The sequence below is a fragment of the Cyprinodon variegatus genome, unplaced genomic scaffold (genome assembly GCF_000732505.1).
Source record: "Cyprinodon variegatus isolate N-32 unplaced genomic scaffold, C_variegatus-1.0 Scaffold61, whole genome shotgun sequence".
In the NCBI taxonomy this organism is placed as follows: domain Eukaryota; kingdom Metazoa; phylum Chordata; class Actinopteri; order Cyprinodontiformes; family Cyprinodontidae; genus Cyprinodon; species Cyprinodon variegatus.
The window spans coordinates 1,834,430-1,850,570 of NW_015150514.1; the positions used below are offsets into that span (position 1 = coordinate 1,834,430).

General features: G+C 38.1%; 1 protein-coding gene across 1 annotated transcript; it reads left to right on the forward strand.

Annotated features, from left to right (window-relative positions):
- The first annotated feature begins 1,518 nt into the window (after window positions 1–1,518).
- Window positions 1,519–15,886, forward strand: LOC107082788 (low-density lipoprotein receptor-like). Its single transcript, XM_015371648.1, has 18 exons — window positions 1,519–1,754; window positions 6,492–6,617; window positions 6,703–6,825; window positions 8,389–8,766; window positions 8,852–8,974; window positions 9,140–9,259; window positions 9,368–9,490; window positions 9,967–10,095; window positions 10,220–10,391; window positions 10,780–11,007; window positions 11,088–11,206; window positions 11,303–11,442; window positions 11,605–11,746; window positions 13,329–13,481; window positions 13,564–13,716; window positions 13,886–13,960; window positions 14,094–14,251; window positions 14,340–15,886. The coding sequence occupies exons 1-18, from the start codon at window positions 1,682–1,684 to the stop codon at window positions 14,376–14,378; spliced, it is 2,574 nt and encodes an 857-aa protein (XP_015227134.1). The 5' UTR covers window positions 1,519–1,681; the 3' UTR covers window positions 14,379–15,886.
- Window positions 15,887–16,141: the final 255 nt, after the last annotated feature.

Here is a 16,141-nt window from a genome sequence, read left to right on the forward strand (position 1 = left end):
CTCCCAGATCTCCAGATGCATTTGAGATATCAAAAAAGTACTCCAGAGTGTTGTTCAGCATGGGGGTGAGTAGAAAATGAAGACTAATCATGTTTTGGGTGTACTATTCCTTTAAACTTTTTGGGAAGGAAGGTGAATGAATGAAAAGTAATATCTCTACTGATATTATGACTTTAGAGACCCAGTTAGGTTTAAAATGTAAGTTCATGGGTGTACTTGACTAAGGAGCTGTAATGCTGTGGGATTTTTTTCCTTTCCTAAAGCCACGCAACAGCTATGGAAGTGCATGGCAGGAAGGACTTTAAAAATACCTGCATGTTTTGGACCGAAGCATGGTCTTTTCCAGTACTGGAATGGATGTCGTTCAACATGGGCTGAGTAGAAGAGGAAAAAGCATCAAATAAGAACCAATATTATGGCAAACATATAGAAAGAGCCTTGTGAAGAAATATAAGTGAAGATTTTTTGTGGTGGAGGGGCGGCCTAGTGGGTAGGGCATTACGCTTGGAATCCAAAGGTTGTGAGTTTGAGCCCCACTTCCACAGACTGCCACTCTGGGTCCCTGAGCAAAGACCTTTAACCTCACACTTCTCCCTGGGCGTGGCACAATGGCAGCCCACTGCTCCCCAAACGGAAGGATAAATGCAGAGGTCATTTCGTTGCTCTGTACTTATTTAATGTAATTAATTAATTTATTTAACAGGGACAGATTTCATTAAAAAAGCATTCCTGCAAATGCACCACAATTAGCCAAAAGGCTATTTTTCATCTGTTGTCCCTGGACAGATCTTAAAATTGTCTACCTAAAAAAAACATAACAGTAAGCAGTTTACAATGAAAAATACAAATATAAATAAAATAAAAACAGCTATAACTCTTTAAAACTGACTTAAAAATACAGAATAAATGTTCTTTGGACTACAGATTTTAGGTTTATGACAGTGTAATGATAATAAAAAATCTGGAAAAAAAAAAAATCATCCTCTGCAAAGTTTTTTTAAGAGCCGGATGCCAGTTATTCTGGTACTCCTAATTTCCCAGATTTTAATTCATCTATATATTGGTTAGTTTTAAAATATTTTAAAGTGAAGTGTAACATTTTTTTTTAAAGTTTTTACCAGCAGCACCAGTAATTTTTTCAGTATTTAGTATTAATGTGGGAACATAACTTTTTTTTTTTAACATATCAGTTGCTCTCTACCCATTCTACTAAACAGACAAACTTTATAAAAAAGAGGTAAACATTTGAGAGAGAAAAAAATCCATCTTAACATTACAAGATGGTTTTTTTATGGTTTAAATGCTCTAAAATGTTACATATATTTGCTCTAATTTAAGTGTTTAAAGACACACAAGCTGGGCTCAGGAAACACAGGTTTGGGAGGATGATGGAGAGATACTGGTGAGTGATGCAGCAACATTGTGGCCCCTCCCACCGTCTCATCACGCCTAATTTCTAACATCACACCACTATTCTAAGCCCCGCCCAATGCCAGCTACTTAAATTGTCCTGAGATGCGACACAGAGCACAGAGGATTTTTACCGGCTTCCACACCGGCCATCATTTTCCACAACTAGACCTTTTAAACCGACAGAACTCACCGCTAAAGCCTCATATCTCCCCTCCATCTTCAAACCTTCGCTCTTTGTTTATTTTTGCTCTCTGAGAAAGAACAGGACATGTCTGGGGTGTGGAAGGGACTGTCCACATGCTGGTGTCTGTTGATGCTGATTCACTGTCTGGCTCAAACAGGTAGGACATTTTATATAGATATTTATATAAAAGGAAGATCGTTTTGTAAATGATTACAGGCTTTTATATCAAATCTCACTGATGCCGAATAAATAACCGCATGCACATTATAAATAAAATGCAGTATTTAAGTATTTATTAAATCTCATTCTTGTTCATTTGAATTGAATTAATTTGAATGTAATGAATTAAACACTGCATGGCAGTTAAGTTTTACTTATCTCTATATGTTTTATACGCGTTTATGTGGTGGATTTCCAGCAGAAAGCGAAATATAATGCGAAAAGACCTTGATGAGGTTTGTGTTTCAATGAAACATACGCACAGCGCTCTGATTGGCTCATTCCGGTATCGAATTCTCCTTTTAGCCAATCAGATTCACGGATTCGAGTTTTCGTTTCAAAAGTGGGCGGAACAAAAACTTTGACAGTTTTCTAAGGAAGGAAGTGGCTAGAAAACCAGGCATCCCATTTTAGCTGCACTTATTTCGACAATGCAACTTCACATGTAGAAGAAAACGTTTTAAATACAGAGAAGAATATTTATAAATATTTTTTTTCAAACAGTATTATTAGTTAAAACCCCCAATTATGTATCTGAGATAGATGCTTGAATGTATATTAAACAGATACTTGTATATAGATTAAGATTATTTTTAAACTATATTTATTTTCACTGTATGTAAAAACTCTAGATGCAGTGGATGACAGGTTTTTTGTGACTTAGAGCAGTACATTTAGCAGCTTTTATATCTAAAATATATGACTTCATTATACAGATGATTGATAAATGTAAAGGACAAAATAAAATGCAATCTTTTCAGGCTGTATAATTCATCATGCATTGCTGAAATTGTTTATTATTAGTAATCTAAGTAATAAAGGGTTATCAAATCGAAGACAACCCATCAGTCTGTATGTGAAAGGAAGGAATGGTCTTTAGCTGGTTGCTATTGATCCAGATTAACAGCTGCTTTTCAGTTATCCCCCTAATGATCTTTGCTCTCTTGCAGGAATTTTCCCCAGTCTTTTCTATTCTGCTTGGCTGCCCCTCATTTCCAGTCATCAGATTTTCCAGACTGTCTCTCTTTCTCTGTTTTGCTCTTTTCAAATCTGTGTTCTAGAGAGAAGCAAATCTAGCTCAGGTTATTTAATGTCATCTAACAGTCTGTTGGACATCTTACTTTATTTATTTTACTGATTTGAGACAAATAATCTTTACTTTAATCCAAATATTTATTTTTGTAGTAATTAATATTGTTAATTGCTGTTCTTTTAGCCACAACGTTAGAACTAGAAATTTACCATTTACCCAGAAACCTGTTTAGTTTAATAGGCTCTGAGTGAAAATCAGTAGACATCATTTTGAACATTTTTATCTTAATGTTTTATTTCATTAAATACATAAAAACTACAAACGACCACGTTTTTCACTCTATAAATGCACCAACCTTTAGACCTTGCTATTCCTTAATTTCCTTTTTTCCGGATAATAAAAAAAATGCACAATCGTTCACAAAGAGTAACTTATTCTTTTGGGTTAAACTCGAACCTCAACACCATGCATTAAATGGATGGATCCATATTTTATCCAAAACTCGTCAGCAAACCTTCTCTAATTGTTTTCTTCTTAATCAACCACATATTAGAGCTTGAAAGCCCCTGGAAAGACAAAAAAACCCCCCTCAGTTTCATCCACCCATTCATTAGCATGAACTCATTAATCAGTGACTTCTGTAAACTTTTCAATAAAAGCTCAGCTTAGATGCTTACCCAGCGTGATGTATACACCTGCTGCTTATTTATTAGCTGCTGGGCGTGTTTTTGACAACATAAAAGCGCCTCTTTGTGTAAGGGCTCAGGGTGCGCATACTACATGCATTTGTCTTTGAATAACAGGAATACATTGTGCCGATACAAGGGAGGAGTGTTGGGGCGTCAGGTCCAGACAACTTGTCAAACCACTCCGCTGGTTTCTGCTGTCAAACTGGTCGCGGCTTAAATGCTTAGTCAGCTGAAGGTCGGAGTTAGCGCCTGGACGTAGAAATGCCTTACATGCCATGTAATGACTTTATAGGTTGTAAAATTTCTTCTGCAGATGAAGCGCTTCTTTTTACAGCATCCCATTCAAGGTGATGATTAAAGCAGCACTTTTATGGTCTCAAATTAAGCTTCTGGTGTTTTAAAAGTTTGCCACATTACATGAATTCTTCTGAACAGTACATTTTATAAACATGTATGGTGTCGGAGTCTAAATTGGAGGTTAATTACAATTAAAAAGAGCTATTTAATCTTGATTTAAGAGCTTTAAAACGGAAGAGTTTAAAATAGCAGCTGCAATGAATAGCAGTGGGAAAAAAAGAAAAGTTGGTGTTGGGGGTTTATATTTCCTGGCCGTGACGACATATGTGACCCACTTTAAGTCCCTTCATCCTGGTGAAGTCCAAAAAAGGGAAAAGAGAGTGGAAATTTTTTTTTCAATTTGAAAACAGAAGGAGTTGATGTGTAAATCTAGCTTCTTATACTCCCCCCACCCACCAATTACCATCACCCCTTGATGTGCACGTCTCTGTGTGTTTCAGGCTCCTCAAAAAGCATACAACTGTTTTTGACAGAGGAAATAAGTTTATTTCCACTAATCAGAGGAATGCAGCTAAGAAGCAGTGAGGTATTTCTTGGTGGCAGTATTGTGAAAGCGTCCTCTAACAGTCATTTATTGTAGGAAGCTGTCAAACCTGTCTCGTGGTTTTTGTTTCGCCACACCGATGCCGGCGGCTTGACAGGCGACCTGGTCTCTATAGGCTTTTTGCAGGGATGTTGTTGTGAGGAATGCCACCCCGGGGCCAATCAGCAACTGGTGGTGTGATGGCTCAACTCCTCCCATGCTATTGTCTTAAAGGAACAATCTGACTACGTACCCAGCCTCCAAAGTAACAGGAGGCATAAAAAAGGAAGTGCAAACAGTGATGGAGGACGATGAGCGCGGTCCCTGTCTATTTTACCTGTGCTATGATGATGATGATGCTTTGCCTGCTGCGATCAGCTCCTGATAAGTCCTTTAAACTTGAAATAAAGCACTTTAAGTCATAAACTTTTAAACTTTACCCCTGGTTAGTGAGTCTATTGCTACAACATCCTGGTTAAAAAGTAACTCATCTTCCGTATTGGCAATAAAGTTGGTGCTTTGTTCCCGAACCGTGGTAAAAATACAAGCTGCTCTTCAATAAATATTTTCATTTCATTATTGACAAAGTAAACATGAACGAATTGACAGAGTTAGACAATATAAGCTAAAGGGCAGCAACAGGTAAAAACATGGATTGTTTAAGAAGCAAGAATGTTTTCAATGAGGTGTCCATGACAACGTAAGGCCTCCATTCTGTGGTCCTTTCCTGGGATAAAAAGTATCCCACCTCAAAGACGAGCCACAGTCTGTGAGGTCAGGTTGTCTTTTTTTAGTGGGGCAACATGCTGCACCACAGTTATGCTCCAAGCATGTTTCCCTTCAGCGGCCAGAAAAAGCTGAGATGAATTGTTTCCATGGAAAAACTGAATACAGATCATCCTAAATGGGGAAAAAAACTTTCCAGAAGGAAATCTCTGTTGTAAAAAATGTAGGGAGGCAATGACTATCGACTGACTTGGTTTGTTTGTCGCATGGAAGGTAAAGTATCTGTAGAATTGGATTCATTTTGCTCCTAAATTACATTAATTTCCATTATTGGACTTATTTTCTTCAGAAATACACATTAAATTTGTTGTTATTCCATCTGAGGAATAAGGAAGTTATTTCAAGCAGTGGAAAATCTAGAGGGTTTAGATCAGAGATCGGCTCTCTATAATGCCTCTTAATACGTTTCTCTAAATGCCTCTAAAATGATATAAAGAACTAACTAATATACTTTACTTACAAATACCCGTCTTAGGAGCTTAAGTGGTTTTTATAAAGAATATTTGACCTGAATTTTCATAACAGAATGACATTTAAAGAATCAGATATATGTTTTAAGAACCAATTTTCTTTTAATTAGCTTGGAAATTATGTTTTCTCATTATTTAAAAGCTAGAACTGACAAACTTTCAGTTGTTTAAGATTTCAACAGATTCCCTTTGAAAGATTTTTGATAAAAATTATAGTTTTTTTTTAATTAAAAAGTAATGTAATAGTTTAAAGTTGATTATTTTTGCCTACTCCGACTCTCTGCTCTTTGTATATAAAAGGTTGCAGGCCGCTGGTTTAGAAGATGACTTTTACTTGCAGACTGTAAAAGTAGTTGTTGCTCTGAAACTCAGTTGAGTTCTGGTCTGTTGATTTTTCCAACTTTAAACTGTAAATGTTCTCCTTCAGCCTTTAAATCTATTGCACAGCTTCTCCTTCTAGGTTCTCCCATGATTTTATGTTAATTTTATCTTGCTCAACCATGATTCACATTTTAACGTAATTTGGTAATCTCCAGTTAGTTAAGCAACAATTTAAAGGTGTGGTTTTTCACACTGTTCCTTCCTTATCTGAACTTCTGGACCATTTCGATTGAAACTGGTCTAATGTGTGCAGTTTTGAATGAAACATTAACCCAAAGAGGATGTGAGGCGTGTTGACACAAGCTAACGCTGCTATAAGAGGCCTTTTATCCGGTGGATGAAAACCATGCTGTGCATGCTGATAACATCTAGAGTCTGTAAATGTAAATGTGTTGGCTTGTCCTCCTGTGACACTACCGTCTCCTGTGATCCGCAGATGCAGCCTTTACCTGTAGCTCTGCTCAGTTAAAGTGTGGAAATGGCAGATGCATCACCCGCAGGTGGATCTGTGATGGAACCAACGATTGTGGCGACGGGACTGATGAGCTACCATCTGTCTGCTGTATGTTCATTTTTCCTATCACCACTGCTCTCAATATAGAACAACGTTTACAAATTTCCACCTTAATTGTTGATTCCCTCCTCAGCGGCCAAAACCTGCATGGACTCCCAGTTCAACTGCGGGGCTCCTGTAAATCAGTGTATACCAAAGAGCTGGCACTGTGACGGCAAAGCCGACTGTGACAACGGAGCTGATGAGACGAACTGCAGTAAGTATCCCACCAAAAAAACAAAATTTTTTTTTAATCAGGTGACAAAATGCAGCACATTAATCAATAACACTGAATTAGTCACAGTGATTGAGAGATCATTTACAGGTAAATGGTATTTAGACAGACTTGATTTATTTCCAGTAAAGACAGGTCAAATTGGGGAAATTACAAAATCCACTGAACATAATATTTCTACTCTGGATTGCTGTTAAGCAACATATAAAGTGGTTTCCATGATCTCTGGCTGCCCTTTGTTAACCATGACGCAGTTAAATGCATCCGACTTTTACCTTAGTAATATTATACTCAACTTAAACTGACACAAAAAGTAAGGCTATCTTGATCCAATATTGATTTTAGAAATCGGTCTGATGTCAGACAAAAAATGAATATTGGAATATACTGGCCTGCCTCTAAAATCTGATACTAAAACAGTTGATAGAAACACTTTGTTTCTATCCACTGTTGTTTAACATTTATGTCACTCTTTGATGAGCAATAAATGGGTCATTTTTTCATACCTGATAAGTGCATTTCAGAAATACCACTTGATCAAACATTTTCTATGATTTCACGCTATAAAATAAGCAATAAAAGTATGTAAAATAAGCAATGAAAGTATGTATGAGTTGTATCGGGTCAATATTGGTATTAGTCGGAAAAAAATCCCCATTACAAAGCCATTAAATTAGTAATTCAGGATTTCCTGTTGTGTGGGGTGCAAACATGACTTATCTGCGACCTTTTTCTCTATGCAACACTGCAAAAAACATTTTTCATTTTTTCTTAAAATAAGTGCAGTTTTTTTTTTTTTCAATTGAGGTGGTAAGTGAGATGCGTTGTTAATGGAACAAGACAAGTTACATTTAAAAAAAGAAAAAAAACAATTGCATTGTCTTACTTTAAGTGCATATTATCTAATTATCTTCTTTTAAGAGTAAAAAAAAAAAAACAAATTTCATTGGCAAATGATCTTATTTACTTACTAAAATTAAGGGTAAATACCCTTAATTTAGGAAATATTTATATAGTTTTATAGTTTCACTTTTAAAATTGGGTAAGATGAGATTTCAGGCAGGTTATCATCAAGAGTGAGGAAACATCAAGAAAACCAGTACTCACCTAAATCTGCCATTAACTACAGACAAAGAAATGTCAGATCATAAAACTGTGACACATAAGCGAGGATAAAGCGCAGCCCACAGTTATTCAGGAGGAGGGTGAAGGATTCCCCAAATGTTTAAGCCATTGTGAACCTAAGCGAAGTGTAGCATCCTTTAAAATGTTCCACATTTTGCCCGGGGTGCTATGTGTGTTAATTTGGATGCATAGCTGCAACAGCATGCTTTTTTAAAAATTGAGCTTTTAGATTGCTGCACTGGTTCAAAATAACACGTCTGCATGGTACCTGTAGTTTTACCACAAAGCAGTCTGTACTTTCATTCAAAAGTAACCTAAATCTAATGTTCAGCAACAGCATAAGTTTTGAATTTCTCCTTTGTTGGAATAATAATTCTGTCATCTCATTCATTTCTTCTTCTTCCTTTAACTTCAACACAGCTGCAAAACAATGCAGACCTGAGGAGTTTAGGTGCAACAACGGCCAGTGCATATCCAAGAGCTTCGTGTGCGACAAAGACGACGACTGCACTGACGGCTCAGACGAGACGACGTGTCCCGAGCCCACCTGCAGCCCTTCTTCCTTCCAGTGCAACAATTCTGCATGTGTGCCATTGAACTGGAAATGCGACGGAGACAGCGACTGTCTGGATGGGTCTGACGAGTGGCCGGTGAACTGCCAGGGGAGGGAGACGGAGAAGAAGCAGTCGAGATGTGCGGCTCATGAGTTTGAGTGCATGAATGGGGAGTGTATACACAGTGGATGGAAGTGCGATGGAGCTCCAGACTGCTCGGATAAATCCGATGAATTGAACTGCAGTAAGTCTGAGTTATACTTGATCCCTCTTAGTGTAATTATTTTTTTTGTTTGTGGAGTTTTCTAAGCGAATATGTGAATTTTCAGGTCGGCCAACTTGTCATGATGGTCAGTTCCAGTGTGCCAATGGCGTCTGTATTACGGAAAACCTGAGGTGTAACTCGGTGAATGACTGTGGAGACAATAGTGATGAGAGGAGCTGCCCAACAGGTGAGGCTCTCGATGAAAAGTATTTTTGCAAGGCAACATATCTGTATACAAGAGGAGGCATTTTTTTTCTTCTCAAGGCCTAATGAATGTCCCCAGTTTTCGCTCTGCAACCTCACGTTATGAAACTTAATTAAAGGTTCCCACTTTTGTGTTTTGCTTCCATAGACGATGTGTGCGAAGGCCCAAGCAACTTCAAGTGTGGCAGTGGGGAGTGCATCAGCATGGAACAAGTGTGTGATTCAAAGAGGGACTGCATAGACGAGTCTGATGAACCAGTTGTGTGTGGTAAGTTACCTTCTGGTCAAACATCCTCCAAACACAAAAAGTATAGCTACCAACCAGCTGCTATGAGGAATTACCCGACATATTTATTTTAACCACTGATGTCCACAGGCCAAAACGAGTGTTTAATGGGAGAAAACCGCTGCTCTCATCAATGCAATGATCTGAAGATTGGTTACAACTGCTCCTGTCCTGCTGGCTACAAACTGAAGAGTGACAACAGCACATGCGAAGGTACAAAAAGAAAGTGTTCTTAAGGTCCAGGGTGTAAAAAGCGACTAAATACACCTCGCTTCAGACAATCCAGACTGTTTTCATGTGTTGTTCCAAGATAGTGGAATGACCTACCAAGCCCCGTCCCTGTCTATCATTGGGAAACCTATAAAGACCAACCTCTTTAAACAGCATATCCTATCCTAACTCTTACCTATACCTCTGTACCACTCTACTACCCATTTTGCACTTCACACTCTTTCTTTTTGCTGTAAACACTGATTCTGTCTAGTGATTTTTCTCTTGAGAACTTATTGTCATGTTGATGATAACTGTAAAATTGTGTCTACCTTGTAAGTCGCTTTGGATAGAAGTGTCTGCTAAATGCATAAACATCTCTAAACTGGATTATTGAATAAATCTGTTGTTCTCAACACTATCTCTAGTTTATGTCTCCAGTGCACTAATCTCTGGAAAATGTATTTGTCCATCTGCAGACATTGATGAATGCATTGTGCCAGACACCTGCAGTCAGATCTGCATCAACCGGCCTGGAACTTACAAGTGTGAATGTGACGCCGGCTATGAGGTTGATCCAGTGAGCAAAACATGCAAAGCTGAATCAGGTAACCAGGCTGTTCTCTTGTACAACCATATTCTGTTTTCCCTAAAGTCCATTGTACAAAATACACAAACACTTGATAGCTCTCTCTGAAAGCTAAAACGACTGCTTGTTTGCATTTTCCGCAGGCACAGTGGCCACGCTGTTCTTCACCACCAAGCATGAGGTCAGGGAACTCGCAGTGGACCACAGTGAGTATGTCCGGCTCATCCCGGAGCTGAAAAACGCCATGGCTCTCGATCTGGACATGCCCAACAAGAGGATCTTCTGGTCGGATCTGTCTCGGAAAAAGATCTTTAGGTAACTTGAAATATTATTGTTTGCTTAAGAAAAGTTTGCTATCAATTGACCCCTCTAAATACGACAATGCAACACTACAATGGCAATATCTAATGTGCAATTACTACTTGATACCCTGTATACTCTGTTTTTTTTATATATGATACCAAGCTTTTTATATATATATGAATACCCATTTTAATACTGCTAAATAAGAGACTTCAGCTGTCATATATATAGATATGTGTGGATGCACTGTGTATATACCCTATGCACCTTTTCCTCCTTTTAGCACCTTCTTCTTTTCCACTATTGTTCTGATGTAGGGACTAAATTTCTGTAATTTGAGATCAATAAAGTCAATCAATAAACCTGTGCTGTTTTTTTTTTTTTTTTTTCTTTTCCATAGCTCGAATATAGACGTTGCCAGCGACTCTGCTAATCACAAAGTGGTGATTGAAAGCGACATTGAAGCCCCAGAAAGCCTGGCGGTGGATTGGATCCATGGCAACATCTACTGGACAGACAGCGCTTTGAAGACCATCTCTGTGGCAACAACAGAAGGCGACAAGAGGAAGACTCTCATCAGTGAGAAACTTGGGAGGCCCAGAGGCATCACCATTGACCCTGAAAATAAGTGAGAATGTCTGACAATTTGACTCCTCTCCGAAAAAACAAGCTTTTTGCTAATTGCTTGTGTTTTTGTAACCTCTTCAGCTTTATGTATTGGACCGACTGGGGCCAGGAGCCTAAGATAGAGAAGTGTGGACTTAATGGAGCTGGCCGCGTTGCCTTGGTGACAGAGAACATTGAATGGCCTAATGGCATCACCCTTGGTAAATAGAGCTCCATGGAAATCCTAGTCAAAACAAAGCGTCATTTCCCTGTCTAATGAGCTTTGATAACCACATTTGTGCCTTTTCTCTAAACAGATATGGTCAACCAGCGTCTTTACTGGGCCGACGCTAAGCTGCATGCAATCTTCAGCGTTGATGTGAGCGGTGGGAGCCGACACACCGTCTTATTTAATGCACAAAAGATCCAACATCCTTTCTCACTGACTGTCTTTGAGGTTAGTGATGAAACTAGTGCTCCACCTTACTGAACCTTGCATGTTATCGTAAATCACCCTTGGATTGTGATCATTCATACAGTATTAAGCATTGTTTTATCATTTAGTACAGATGAGTACATGAATTGAACAAAGCTGTGTTTTTTTTTTCTTCTAAAACAGGAGAGAGTATTTTGGACGGACAGCAACATAGGCAGTGTTTTCAGTGCCAACCGTCTGACAGGAAGGGACATGACTGAGATGGTGACCGGTCTGCATCAGCCGGAGAGCATTGTGCTTTATCACAATCTCAAGCAGCCTATCGGTAAAGATTCTTTTCAACATTTCAATGGCTTGAAAACTTTTGCAGATGCAGATTTAGGAAAAGTATTTCAGTTTTACATTGGTTGTTTTTTCTTGATTCTAAAAGTAGGATATGATCAAAATGTCCGTTCTTATGCTCAGAGCAGCTCGGTTTCGGTTTTGATATATTTTTAGTTTGACGCCACGTACACCTAAGCAAACATTGTTTTGCGGCAACTTGTAGCAGACTCAAATACCCCCCAAGTACGTGCATTTATGCTGATATATTTAACCAATAACAGTAACAAAGTTCATGTAAGAATAAAACAAGCTGTCCAAATTGTGCTGATTTGGTCTAAAAACATTCTTGTGCTGTAGGTTATTCCTGACCTTAACTAGGCCTTATTGTAGCCTATCGATTATTTTTGCTCCTTCGTCTTCTTGGTATATTTGAGTTATTTCATACGATTTATTTGCTTTGCCAAATTCTTGTTACATTTCCAAAGAGGGGATCTGACTGTCAGGTAAAAAGAGAGTTGAATTCTAGATTCAAAAGAGATAAGTTTTAGATTATACCTTCTGTGTCTTATTTAACATGCTTCATATGAGCATATCAATGGCCTTTAGAAATGTAAACATTAAGGTTAGGGAATAGAGATTTTATCGGACACCCAACTGCACTAGGTAGCTGTTAATAAACTCTGTTATAATTCTGAAATAAATTAAACAGTTAAGCACCTTTTTGAGCTTTTAGTAATGGTAATAATAATGTATTTATTCATTTATTTACAAAAGGGTGACAGTTTAAATCATGGTTCAGCTTTGTTGATATTGAGATCTGTTTTTTAAAAAGAAATCCCCAGAAGTGCACTGCTTATGGACAGGAGCCTACAGTTAAAATATACTACAAACAACCAAATGCAGTAACATCCAAAGCAGGATAACATAGAAAGCAATAGCAACAACAACAAACAAAAAACAAAGCTGCAAACAGGACAGAAACAAAAGCCCACCCACAACCCAGATCACACCAAACCCACCGAACAGGATCATATTTTACAGATGGAGCCTGTTACATTTATCCATCCAGTCTGTACACATACTAACATTCAAATCAGATTTAGATAATTATTTATCACTCATAGCAGGAAAACTCAAATAAAATATTCTGAATAGAACTGCACCTAACGATTATCTTGTAAGTCAATTAATGTCTCGATTAATAATCGGATAGCAAAGGGTTCCATAAAGAAGATTTTTAACCGATTAAACCAGGTCAAACTAAAACTTTTCCACTTCAGGAAATCTGGGTGGAGCACAATGAAAGATGAAAAAGAGTTTTTTTTTGTTTTTGTTATTTTAAATGTTAAATGCAAAATATTTATTTTTTGTTACAATTTTGGTATAATTTTTGCTCTAAATAGGTTGCTCTGTCAGCTAAAGGCGTGTTTTTGAGGTTCATCGATTACTAAATTGGTTGACGTTTATTTTAGCGATTTATCCGATTAATTGCTTCAGCCATAAAAGTTCAAAGCTTTTCTGATAGATAAATGTTTTGTGAAATCAATCCCATAACATGCTTTCATTTTAATGTTTTCCTTTAGGTGTAAACTGGTGCAAAGAGGGCAGCAGTGTGAACGGTGGCTGTGATTTCCTGTGCCTTCCTGCTCCTCTGCTTTACGAGAACTCTCCTAAATACACCTGTGCCTGTCCAGACAACATGATCCTGGCTGCTGATATGCAGAAATGTGTGACAGGTATGTTTCCTCTGTACAAACATTTAAAAAGCCTTTCATGCTGAGAATAACTCTCATACTCTGGTTTCTCCTATGTGCTCAGCTGCAACTCCTGCTAGTAGCAGGACTGTCGCGTCCAAAACGATCACCAGCCGACCATCTACATCTAGAACCACCAAAGCTGCTGAGATGCCCAGAACGAGCTCGTCTGTACAGTCCAGGCAGAACACTGAGGCGCCTGCTGGTACCGCTCAAGGTAAACTAAGATTGGAGGATAAATGAGGAATAAATTACCTGTTCAAAAAGACTAAAATTAAAACCATGGAAATAACACAAACTCTAATTTCTAATTTCCCATATTTTTTATTTATTATAACAGAAAAGTAAAGACATGTGATGTAAAGTGTTTTTGCTTTCGTTTGCAGGTTTCCAACATGCAGTGATGCCTGAAGAAGCTCCTGCATCTCACCCTGTCGCTCTCTACGTTTTTCTGCCAATCTGTAAGTTTCACTCTTCTTCTGCCCCTTATTAAACCTGCTAAGCTAAAGTTTTAGTGTAGGCGGCTTTTTTTATTGCCTGCCTTTCTTTCTAATCTGAACCTCATGGATGCGTTTTCCTCTTTTGTTCCTGCAGTGGCCATAGTGCTGGTGTGTGGAGCAGTGTTTTTCTGGAGACACTGGCACAGGAAGAACACCAACACCATCCACTTCTCCAACCCCGTGTACCAGAAGACCACCGAGGACGAGGTGCACATCTGCAGGAACGGCTCTGACGGCTACGTCTATCCAGAGGTAGTTAACGTTGGTCTCTGTTAACGGCTTCAGCTTCGAAGCGTCTAAACTATCTCCTTTATCTCATTGTTTTTTTTTGTTTTTGCAGAGGCAGATTGTGAACATAGACGACGTCGATTTTCAATGACCTGAAGAACTTTTTGGACTTGGAGAAGTTTAATTTTTTACCTCTGGGTGAAATAAATGGATGCTTTAAAATCCATTCTCCCATCCTGCCTCCCAGAACCTCAGATTAATGGTTTATTTTTCCAACCTCAGCCCCCCACCGTCCAACCCTGCAGAGCAGCACAACATTAAAAGATGATGCTTATTATCAGGAAGCTTTGACTCTTTTGATGTGATTTAAGGACGCTCTCATCTCTGCAAGATCCTCTTCATCTCGCTCATTTTCTGTTTCATACTTTTGCAGTAATGGAACCGACTTTTGGGTTCGTTGAAGAAAAGTTTTCCTCGTACGTTTCGTTTTGACCATTTTTCAGTGGTAATATTTCATACCCACTTTGACAACCAGTTATTTCATTCAAATTCAAATTTTCTCTTCTCTGCTAGTTTTCTCTGAAGAAGGGTTTGATCTGAATCTTACAGGATAAAATAATATTAACATTCAATTAGATTCTAGTAGAGAATTGAGCATTTGAATTAGATCTAATAAATGAAAACCTAAACTGGTTTGTTTATGGGAATGAAACAGACGTACGGGCTAAATGAGAAGACGTGGGTCTGATAAGGTTTTCCTGGACTGAGGAGGGAGTGAACTGATCTGAAGACATCTGAAACTCACATATGACCTTTAATCTATTTATTACCCAACGCCTTTTTTATTGCACTGCAGACTTGAATGTCCTCAACTGCAAAGTCTTACCAATTCCTGTGTGCCTTGTAATGACACTAGTAGTTGGAAGGAATGAATCAGAAGCCTTATCAATCCGTCTGCCTTTCAAGCTCCGGACTTTTTTTTTCTCACTTGGAAAAACAGGGTTGTGAGTTTTCATTTTCTCACGAGTTGCACAGCCTCTAGGTTTTTACCTGTTTGTTTTTTTATTGTCTTTGTTTTCATTTTGTCCATTCTCCAAATCACCTGCAGCTGTTTAAAGCCACAGGTGGTTTACATTTTGAAATGAAGAAGCTGCTGAGTCTTTTTTTTTTTTTTTTTTTGACATCAACCAAAGTGAAGAAAATGTTCATTTTTGTTAACTGTTAATAGCTGTATATAATATTTTGTAAAATGTCAGCTCTGCTCCATTGTTCACCTTTGTAAATTTGTGATTGTCTTATTTATTAATGGAGGGTTCACAGCTGTCTGTAAGTGGAGTAAATATTATCTCGAAAGGTGAAGTCCGACCTGAACACTGTGCAGCTATAATTTAACTGATGTCAGTGAAGCTTTGAATGCTTGATTGAATGCAGGAGGGTTAAAAGAGCGACTCTTTATGGTGTTGCAGTGAGAATGAAGAGACCTCCTGTTCCTCTTTCCATTGTTTGTCGTCTCTTTCTCTCATGACTCAGATTATTTATTGCGCCTTTTCTGTTCTGTTACTGTAATGTTCTGGGAATGACGCGACACCAGCCTTTAGTGCAACTCTTATCCTGCTGGCTTACATCTGTTAAATGAAGCATGGAAAAAAAAAAACTAAACTAAAAAAACAGAAATAGTACAGTAGAGAATATTTTATTATATTTTACATGCACAGCAGTCGTGTGAAATACCAGTTGCATACCAGTTTTGGTTGATATACAAATTTAATGGAGGATTAGGTTGGAAATTGGACGTTCTTACTTCTAAATTGAACTCAAATGTAAAATAAGATGTCGCTTTTTCTCAAAGCATGATGTTTGCTTTCACTGTGGAATGAAAGTTGAATTTTGTGAGGTCGATGCACAGCATTCTGC